At 37.9% G+C, this 11,237-nt stretch overlaps 1 protein-coding gene across 1 annotated transcript; it reads left to right on the top strand.

Moving 5' to 3' along the window:
• The first annotated feature begins 299 nt into the window (after nucleotides 1–299).
• ogfr (opioid growth factor receptor) lies at nucleotides 300–8,349 on the top strand. Its single transcript, XM_074682123.1, has 7 exons — nucleotides 300–610; nucleotides 1,138–1,209; nucleotides 1,286–1,367; nucleotides 1,458–1,536; nucleotides 4,780–4,846; nucleotides 5,183–5,331; nucleotides 5,421–8,349. Exons 1-7 carry the CDS (start codon nucleotides 479–481, stop codon nucleotides 6,505–6,507), a joined length of 1,668 nt encoding a protein of 555 aa, XP_074538224.1. The 5' UTR covers nucleotides 300–478; the 3' UTR covers nucleotides 6,508–8,349.
• Nucleotides 8,350–11,237: the final 2,888 nt, after the last annotated feature.

The raw sequence follows: 11,237 nt of genomic DNA, 5'->3' as shown, positions 1-11,237 counted from the left end.
TCGGAAAATCAAATATTTCTTAGAAAGCCGGTTGACCGGCCCAGTGCCAAGTTTTTTTTTTTTTTTTTTTTTTTTTTTTTTTTAAACATTCTTGTAATCCAAGCTACTGTAAAGGGAAGTTTGGCCAAAAGCGACAAACGCCTTTGTTATTACATTTTTCATTAACTGATCGATTAGGACTTCCCTCGCATCACCTGGTTACTCCGATACGTAATGTTTCGTACAGACGTTCGTCGAAAAAACAGGATGGCTGTATGAGTTTAGAAATGTACGATGTCAAAGAAGCACATGAATGCAACACTAGTACTGCAACCGCCAACGGTGCCGCTGTCTGACGATGGTAGACTGGAAAGACGGATGGTCAGGGCCGTCCCCGTTTAACCTGAACACGCAAATGTAACATGATTCGTTCTAGTTTACTCCCCTAAATCAGGTTAAATATCCATCTAGCTTTAGTTAGTAACATCGAATCCTAAAGATGGAGGACGACTGTGTCTGTGAGTACGACTCGACCTGGGACACAGAGAGTGATGGAGACGACCCGGCCGGAGAGAGCCAAACCCGTCGGTCGTGTCAAGACAAAAACAAGTCCGCTTGGACTTTAGTGACTGTACGTGCTTTCATTAATACTGAGACAATCCGTTATTGAGTTAAATGTTATTACGATGTTGGAAGTGCGGAGTTGTACATCTGTACATGTACACCTGGCCAGGCGTTTGCTAACATTGACTGGAAAGCTAATAATAGCTGTATGCTGCTGTTGCGTGCTAACTAGCCTAGCTAGCCGTGGATGTTAGCCTACTTTTAAGGGACTGTAAATGGCTGATGTAAGGTTTGAATGTCAATTTTGTGACACTGGGAGGGTTAATTCCGTATTTTTGATTGCAGAAATGAGACTGAATATCCTTAGTGAGCGACGATACTTTGTATGAGAGTTGGATATGGGTTAGCTTCCCCATCATTATATAAACTTGTACAACGTAACGTCAACTTGCTACAGTCATTACCCATCATAGCTTCACTGCTCACTACCACTCGACCTGCCACAATTTATACTAATTTAACTCTGGTTCATTCTCCTTTTAAGCGTGTTAGAATAAGTCCGATAATGTGGGTTAATTTTACTTTCACTTTCAGTCGCAGTGGCATCACACGCCAAGAAACATGAGAGCAGCAAAGGACATGCAGAACTACAGAAGGAGATATCCAGTAAGTAACAGGCAAATGGATTAAATAATATATATTTTTAATGGTACTTGAAGTTAAATTGTGTTTTTCTTTGCAGAATCTCACTGATGACGAGTGTGCAGAAGACAAAATGAACAACTTGCAGTTTTATCTCAATAAATTTCCTTCTGCTCCTGATGGTAACACATTCAGACTTTAACAAGATATTTTACTTTTTTATTTTAAATGTGCATCCAGTGTCTTAAAAAGTATTCATCCTGTGATTACAGATATCTACATTGAATCATTTCTGAAGGAATGGAAAAATGACTACAAAAGACTGGAGAGAGTCCACTCTTACATTCAGTGGTAAGTATTGTATGAACTTTGTGCCACATGTTTTTGGCTGTTGGCGACAAAGATAATGTGGAATTATTCTGATGACTTTGCATTTGAAAGCTTGTGTCACACTGTTGTGTGAGAGCAATGCCACCAAGTGATAGCAATTTTGCTGGTTAGGTGGAATGCCTTTTTCTATTTTTGGGTGTTTCCGGTGGGCCTGTTTGATAATTTAGAAACGTGAAACTCATGTATTGTATAGATTCAGTACATATAGCATAAACTTCAAACTATTACTTCTTTTAACCGTGATGATAGAGATAGTGAAAACCCCAATTTCAGAATCTTAAAAAGGTGTTTCCTGAGCCCTTAAATGGTCTATTAGCCTGGTTCACTCAGCCACCTAATCATGGTGAAGTCTGCTAACTAACAGTTTTGTTGAAGACAGCTGTTGACACCTCCCACAAGGAGGGTAAGCAACAAAAAGTTATTGTGATAGAAGCTGGTTGCTCACAGGCTGCTGTATCAAACCAGATTGAAAAAATTGAGTGGAAGGTAAAATGTGCACAAGCAATAGAGGTACCTGAAGCATAGAGAGCATTGTAAAGAAAAACTCACCTAAGAATATGGGGGAAGTTTGCAAGTCTGGAAGGAGGAAGGAGCCACCACACCAAGTGGCAACCTCCAGCCTAAAAAAAATGAGGCAATGTGGAAGTGCTGAAATCTGCAGTTCATGTTTTGTCCGCTGGAGGCTGGCTCCAGTAGTACTGGAAACCACATACACACCAAGCCAAAATAAACCATTTTCACAGCTTGAATAAATATGTGCACAGCCTTGTCCAAAAATGACTTCAATCTGAACAACTAATTTCTCTTAACAGCACACACTGTACAGGGGTGAATTTTCTTTTAAATCTGCACTTTAAAGGATACTAAGATGACAAGTTTACCCAAATACAGGTACAGCTCAGCTGATTGACAGGTGAGCACCCTATAGCTGTTTGGGTGGAGGCTCAAACTTTTATTTCATTTCACCATATGACAAACCTATTTTAAGACGGGTGACATCACAAAGACTGTTCATATAAGGGCCTCTGCCATCGAATATTTTTACAGTCGACTTATCTATCGATTTTTGTTTTTGATTAGTTGATTAATCACAATTATTTTGTGTTCCTACCTAATTTGGCCTCCATTTTATATTAGTGACTGAAGAGCGCACACCTTTCAAATCCAACCTGAGTAACTCACCCCATGGTGATTTGTGCTAACATTATATCTCCTTCCTTTGAATGTCAAATAATTAAACAGATGGCTCAGCAAATTACATGACAGTATGATTTAAAATAGTGCTGTGCTAACAAGAATCAATTATTGTGGTCCAACTGATCAATGTTTAACACCAACATAAGTTCATCAACTATTGTTGGTTGTTTAAAATACAAAGTGGTAAATAACTGGATATAAAAAATCTACGTAGTAATTATCCTTTAGACCACATTGTTCCAGTTCTATGTAATATGAAATCTTTAACAGTGAAGTCTGTGTAAAAAGATAATAACCCAGACACTTTAAAGTATGTTTACAGTATTTCCAGGGAGAACTATTTACATATCACTTTGATAAGTATTTGTATATTAGGAAGTTTAAATATTTTTCTTACAGCACCTCGTATCTGTGACCAACATCTGTTGAATGTGCTGTCCTACTTTTCACTGTATTTACCCAGAGTTAGGTTCTTCCCTCTGATTGGTCAGCCTTGTGTCATGTAAGCAGGTAACAGAGAAATGAAGATGTTGTTTGCAGGGTTGGCAATACCGCTTAATAGCGACTTTAGGCTTGTTTTCTGATTTTTAGTTGATTATCAGGGTTTGCTTTGCTCTCTGTATGACCCCGCCTGTCTCTCTCCCAGCTCTCCATAACAATGCGTTTAGTTTTGTTTCTCTACATGTCGAACTTCACCCCTCCTTCTCTGCGCTGAGAGTTACCTGTGCAGTGTGAGCTTGAATGAGCTCCATCAGATAAATGTCCTCACTTTTGAAAAGTTTGGGGAGTTTTGACATGAGTTTGTGAGTAAAATTCTGAAAAACTGTCTATATGGAGAGCGAAAAAGACTCTCTAAATCACGTCACCAGGCACTAAACACTGGGAGCTGTCAGGCTGTCTGAGCCGGAGATGCAGAGCCTTCGTCAGCTCAGTGCTGTCGTGGCATGGAGATATTTCTTCATCAATGTTCCTCATGTATGAACTTAGTGATCTTTTCCCGTACAAATATCCGATAACGTAGCACCTTATGCAGTGAACTGAAGTTGCAGATGAGCATGTAACGCCTGGTATTTCATTTCACCATATGACAACACAAAAAACAATAATCAGATGCGTCGACTATTAAAATTCACAACACTGAATTTTTGTAGTCGACGCAGTGGATTACTTCCACAAATTGTTGCAGCCCTTGTTTGTATATAATAGTCTATGCAGTACACAGATATATTAAGAAATTTGGCTGCAGCAAACAATTCAGCAGTATTCTTTTTTTCAGCCAGTCCTGAACTAGAGACAATGTTAGTGGAGACTAACATGACCAAGGACAAAAAGAGCTGGACTATTGCTCAGTGATCTACAGTCCTTAAAGAATTACAAAATGAAATATGGAATAGTAATTTTTGGGGAGTGCTAAAAAGCAGCAGAGAATTTTAATTGCGTTTCTTGAGATGGTTGCAGCATTATTTTTCCTGACTCTTTGTCCAGTATAAAGGCCCATTTATGATCAATGTTACATATGGACCAGATAATTTTTTCATGAGTAAACACAACCTTAAAACAGAAGTTTTTGGGGCTCTTCATGCCTCTATCTGCTGACAAGTTTTACAAAGAAACTGAATTCACTTTCCTGTTGGACTTATCACCTACCATTAAATTGCTGTGCTTGATTTGAAAGAAACATACAGACCTAACCCCAGAGGGAGTTAATGGCTTTGGCTTCAATAATACTTAATTTCTATGTTAAAAATCTTTTTTTATTGGAGATCCTAGTTTGGGGTTTTCTCGACATGTACATGATCAAAAGTAAAGATACACATACACTCATTAAGGATGATGGTATAGAGCTCGAAAGGTTGCCGATGTTTTATGGTATTAAACTTAAAGATCACATGTAGTATTGTGTGTATGAACTGTTGCCTGCAGAGCTACCTGGCATTATCTTTATTAATATACTCAAATATTCAGTATGTGCTAATTGGTTCCTGTTGGATCTTCTGCCATCATTAGGCTGTTTCCACTGCGAGAGCCAGGGGTTAATTACATGGCTTCAGAACTCACCAAGAAGGAAATTGAGGTAAGTGTGTCATAAAAGAAACTTGGGATGAAAACCCAAACCTGTCAAGAAGAGCAGAGTTTCATTTTTAACCGTGACTCTCTAATTGCTGCACAACACATAGCTGATATACCTCAATATATGTCCTTGTTTTATTGGGAAATCTGGTATCATTGGTCAGTAATCTTAATTCCACATTTAAACTGTAAAGAAACACAATATATTTTTTTAACTATTCTAATTTTATGAATTAAATATTGTTTATCTTAAGTTCCTCATCTTACTTTTAGATTTAATTATAGACAGTGTTGTTAGTTTGTATTTTCTTATCTTAGCTCTACTGTATTTTCTCACAAGGCATTTAAGAATAATGAGGAAGCCAAAAGGAGACTTGTCGAGTCCTATGAGCTTATGTTGGGCTTCTATGGCATCAAACTGGTCAACAAAGACACAGGGGAAGTGAAACGAGCAGATAACTGGAAGGAGCGATTCGGAAACCTTGAGCGGTGAGTATCCAAATATTCTCACAATAACAGCAACAGAGATTTTTACGTTTAGTTTGTAATTTCACCATAAAATATATAATATCTTGCAGGAATATGCACAACAATCTGCGCATCACCCGCATCCTGAAGAGCCTTGGTGAGCTTGGCTTTGAACACTACCAGGCCCCTCTGGTGCGTTTTTTTCTGGAGGAGACTTTAGTTAAAAAGACCCTCAGCAGCGTTAAACGCAGTGTACTCGACTACTTTCTGTTTGCGGTGCTTGATAAGCGGAAACGTCAGGAGCTAGTGCGCTATGCATATCTTAACTTTGAGCCAAAGGATAAGTTTGTATGGTGTCCCAGAAAGATTCAGAAACAGTTCAGAAAAGCAGAGAAAAGATCTGATGCAGTTGGAAATGGAGATTGGAAAGAGGAACGGATTAAAAGCAAAGATGTAGAGACTGTTCCACAACAGAAAGAGGATGGACTGGATACTGATGCAAAGACTCAGAAAGGAACTGACAAAACTGTGTGCAAAGACAAAAATAAAGAGTTAGAGGTAACTCCTGAGCCAAAACCAGACAATGACTGTATTGGAAATGGAGCAGAATCTAATGATGAAAACTTGGGCAATGGAAACGACTCAATGGATGATACTGATGAGATGGATCAGTCGCCCAGTCCTAACTCTATGACGTCAAAGCCTGAGCCCAGTGTGGACAGCGGGCAGAAATTTACCAACAACTCAAAGGACAGCGTCCAGGAACCAGACAACATTATGCAAACAGATGGGGACATAGACACTGAAAAACCACCGAAGAAGAAGAGAGAAGATAATAAGGCGCTGCCAAGCAACGACTCCGCAGGGGACTTGGCCGGTGGGCAGATGGAGGAAAAAGCCGGTGCTAATAAAGCCACCGGTCAAACGAGCCCATCATCCCAAACCCCCCTGAAGACTACAAAACACTCACCCTCACTTTCTTTAGGAAGAGAGGAAAAAATCCCAAGGACTGATTTTAATCATGTGTCAGATAAGAAGGAGGAGGGAGAAACGTTGCAGGAAAACGTATCGGCGACAAATGGGTCAGAGACGAACACAGAGGAAGGTGCGGATGAACAGACGAATGGGAACGGGTCAGAGGATGCTGATATGGAATCAAACCCCTCGAGTTCAGACCGAAACATGGGGAACTCATGAATAATAATGTTGATAGAAAAAAACATTAGAGTAAGCATTATTAAAACGTAATATAGGGACAGAGTATGGTTTTCTGGGCCTTATTTCTACTATATTTGATGTTAGATATTGATTCTTTTCACTTTGAAGGAGATATGAATTTATTAACTGTAATGACTGGACTGGAAGTGACTTAGTTTTTCAAAAAATAAAAGGGTGAGGCTGGTGAAAACCTGTATTTTTAATATTGACAACAAGTCATACAGGGAGTTCGAAACGATCAGAAGAAGATTCCATGGACTGCTGGGACCAAAAGATGGCAGAACATGTCATCAGGCTCATTTTTACTAACCTACTTGCTTATCTGATTGGACTGAAGGGGGATGATGAGAAAAGGACTGAGAAGTCAACTAATTTTGGATATTTGGATGCAAAACTGAAAACTGCTGTCTGCTATTCATGCTAATGCTGCTTTTTCACCTCTGATCAGTTTTAACAAGCTGTAATTTGAATAATGTGAGAGGATCACTTGGAAAAAAAAACAAACCAAAAGCTCTCACAAGAAGAGCTGAAAAATATTAATGCAACAACTTTCAGTTGCATAGATTTGAAATATGAAATCAAGGGATCCTTTAAAATGAGCTGCACTGTAAATGCTTTGTGGCAGAAATATTATAACAGGATTTATTATTTTGACGACTTATCTTTTCTGACAGCTTCACTGGCTGAGTGGAGGAGTAAAGTTGTGCACAGCTCCCGGCTATTGTACTGTAAGGAAAGCAAATCCCTTTCTAGGTTTTGACCTTTTGAAATTGTATGACAGATAATAACATAGATACAGAAAATCACGAGACTCATCCTTTAATTTTGTAAGAACAAAGACTGTAAGCAACTAGCATTAAATACTGAAAGCACTATTATTAATGTAAATCAATGAAATTAATAGGTTTAAACATTTTTAACACCTTAATACTTTATCAATTTATAATTCTTATGCACTGAAAATAATGAATTGGATAACTTTCTGAGCTGTTTTTTGTGTTTTAAATCATTCTGCTACACCTTTTGTTTCTGTTGGACCCTGCTCTTCGTATGGATTTGGGACCGAATGTCACTTGAGTTATATTTGAGTAATCTTGCACAAAGATTCCAGGAGTATTATTTTGAGCATTGAGAACCTTGCCAAAAATGTGATAAGACTGGTTGATTGTACAATATCTATGTATGTTGGCAGAACTGATAAAGCTTTGGCTATGATTTAAAGTCTTCTGTTTGTTGATTTAAAATGGGTTCAGTCAAAAAGTGAAAATTTACAAGCCGCATCGTTTTCTACTTGCACTTAACTTTCACTGTTCATTGTTTAAGTTTTGGTATTTATAGACTGAAATAGTTATAACTTAACAGAAGAGCTCAGTGCTTTCTAAACCTCTTTCCCTTCTACATATCTGGTTGTTGACAAAGCAAAATAAAGTTATACTATTTTTGGATGTTTGTATGAAATTGATCTGTGTTGAGCTGACCTCAGTTGAAGCTGATTCAGTTATACCGCTCAGGATAACACTGTGGTAGATGTCAGCTTTTGCTCCTATTCCTGAGATTCTTGATTTCCCAGCATATAGTCAAAAATATTCGTCTTTCTTTCCAGCCTTGTCGAAGACATGACTCAAAGGAGGGAAGAGGAAAGATGTTAGAGATATTGATGCAACACAATCTGTTCAGACCTCAGGATCAGTGAGCAGTCAAGGCTGTGAGTCAGGAAGAAAAATACATAACTGTTCAAGTTTGAGTTTGCCATTTGTTCTTGAATTGTCCATGCCAGCTTCTATCTATAGATCTACCCCTTTCCTGCTTGGAGCATTATAAATAAACTGTCTAACACTTTCTATTGGCGTATTTGAAGTTTGGGTTAAGAAAAATGTTCCTGTTTGTCCAAGAAAGTGGACAAATTCTTTTTCTAGTAATTTGGCAGCATTGAAATCTCTATTTTCCTGCTCTTATGTTGTAATACTAAGGCCATTTCTCTCTTAGAGTATTTCTGTAGTTGACATATTTCCAGCTGAGTCCCAGATCTTAAAAATGATCAGATGTGTCAACAGGTACAAATAACAGTACTTAGTGTTACATGCAGATCAGAGAGATCCTTTCAAAAGTGAAGCAAGAATAGCAGCTCAAAATGTCAGCGGAAATGTGTGACTTCAGTTTATTCCAAAGTAGCTTGCAAAGATGTTTGTAAAAAGATACATAAAAAACAGCACCAAAGAACAACACACACTGTTAACGTGAAAAGAATATTTGAAGCGACCACTTGATTTACATATATTTAATGTGCATCAAGTCCTGTGAAAGTATTTTTATGGGATAAGCAAAAGCAAAATCAATTTACAACTTTCAGCATCATAGAAAAACAGACATTTAAAGCCAAAACCATTCACAAATGGAAATCTTGACCTAAAGTGTCTAGGTTTTGTTGATTTTTTTCAACTTGATAGATCAGACTATGCATCAAAAAAATAATCTGAAGCCTTACTTCCCATGCTTCATCCACACCCTCTGCCAAAAGAAGCTCATACTGATAGAGTTCTACATTTGTAGGTGGCTTGTGTTGCTGATAACTTACAAAAATGTATGATTTAAAAAAAAAAATCAATTAGGCGGAATTCCCCATATTTCACACAAGAAAAAGCCTGTAAAGCTAATTTGAAATTCTTGTAAAATAAACCCTGTATGATGACGTAATAGTGATGTCATTGGGGTTATTTTAGTTTAGGTTTGGACGTAACATATTTTTATGCTCTCAGTAAAAAGGCTTCTTCAAAGTTTCAAACACAAAACCTTCTTGCATCCAGTGCGTAAAGAGAATTCATGGTCCACTCTTCAGTAGTATAAAGCCAAAACATTCCAGCACTGCACAGAAAGGTGCCTGTTGGGATTCAAAAACAGAATTCAGGTTGGCTTTCTTTCCAGAACACTCAGTTTATTTAAAAGCATAGCCCACACTCAAGTGAGCAAAGACAAGAATAAACCTCCTCATGCAGGAGATCCCTATTAAGAGTGGGACCCACAACCTACCAACTGTTAGTCAACTGACTTTCTTGGTCATTCAAGAAGATCAAAATGTTGTGTCATATTCCAGTTGGAGAAAGCCAGATCACTCTTCTTTTCCACACAGAAAGGCTCGAGCCAGCTTTCATACGCCCTGTTCCAGCAGGAGTGCTAACCACCACACTAACACCCTCCCTTGCAGAAGTTAGTCACTGAGGTTCTCAACTATCATTTTCAGTCTGGTAGTTCAAAATCATGTTTCTCTGTTCGGTGAGAACATTTCAAACTATGGGGTTATAGGTGTGCTTTCTTTCCAGTTATAGCTTGGTGTTTAAAATAATGATTACAACTTCACTGCAAGAAAGATACAACACTCCTGCTCTTTTCGGAAAGTTCCTAGCTTGGACTAAAACTTTCAACCCCTAGAGACGTAATAACTATCCATCACACTATCACACCATCTTGCAGGGCAAACTTGTTAAGGTTTGTTAATTTTTTATACCAAACTATTTGTTTAAAATCAAGGTTGGTGAAAGCCATACACCTTCACTTTTAATGAGGAAGCTCAAAATGAAACCCTTATAACAGCCCTTTTTCTTATAGATATCACAGTTTTAACACAGCAAAATATTTTTCTTATCCTTGTCTTACCCAAAAATCCCTTAGTAGATCAACAGTCAGGAAGAAGAACAAGTTCTACTTCTTTTTGATGTTCCATCACCATGGAAACCATTCAAGAACAGGCATACATGTTTTTATGTCTCTTGAACCAACACACACAAACTTTGACTTACTGTACCACCAATAATACAACTATTTTCACAGCTTATACTCCTCAAACTACTAGCACTTCTGCTACTACTAATATATATACTGTTTTCTATATCCTCTACTACTCCTACTCCTACTACTACTACTTCTACTTATACGCATACTTCTTTATTCGATTACGCTTTTTTCTCTACTTTTTCTGCGTCTACTACGTTAACTTTTACTTCTCCTTCTACTTTTTCCCTCCATGTTTTTCTTTGATTTCACCTTTACTAAAACTTCAGCTATATTTAACAGCTTTTAGCAATTTTATCTCATAATTTCTCATTTCCATGCCTTCAGCCTCAGCATTTCAACACATTTACTGCAAGGAAAAGCAATATCTATGGTTTCACGTAGCACCTTGGAGAGTTAATTTACACCTTGGTGGTCAAAATACACACAAGCGAACAACACCAAAAAGATAAATGCATGCTACCAATTTTTGTGTGCATACTGAATCTTTGTGCCACCCCTGCAAAAACCTGTGCTCAGTTTGGTCACACAAATCGCAATAATCTATCTCCATCCTCCCAAGCTTCTGAGGTCATGATTGTGTAATATAGCACATCTTTGTTTCAACCTTCAGTGGCACTGCAGTCAGTGATAACTCCCGGTTCAATTTATCCAGTGATCAGGCCTGAGTTCTCATTAAAATTCTCTCCTCTGTCTAATATCTTATATTTATTGTCTCATAATTTTGGTTCAGTTTTCCAATTGTCTACACCAGTTGAGATGAGCCAGTCAGAGGTATGATCATTTAAGTGGATCATGTTGTCCATTTTTTTTAAAATCAGTAATTGGACAGATGCGTTCACCCATGGGAGCATTTTTCACTATCAGAGGAGGGTATAAATAGATCTGTGGATTATCACAAGAGACTCAATGTTGAATGGCCG

Source organism: Halichoeres trimaculatus, unplaced genomic scaffold, assembly GCF_033239565.1.
Source record: "Halichoeres trimaculatus isolate MK-OKI-2021-1 unplaced genomic scaffold, fHalTri1.1 fHalTri1_scaffold_11, whole genome shotgun sequence".
NCBI lineage: Eukaryota > Metazoa > Chordata > Actinopteri > Labriformes > Labridae > Halichoeres > Halichoeres trimaculatus.
Note: the sequence above shows the minus strand (reverse complement) of the source record. Positions and strands in the feature narration are given on the sequence as shown.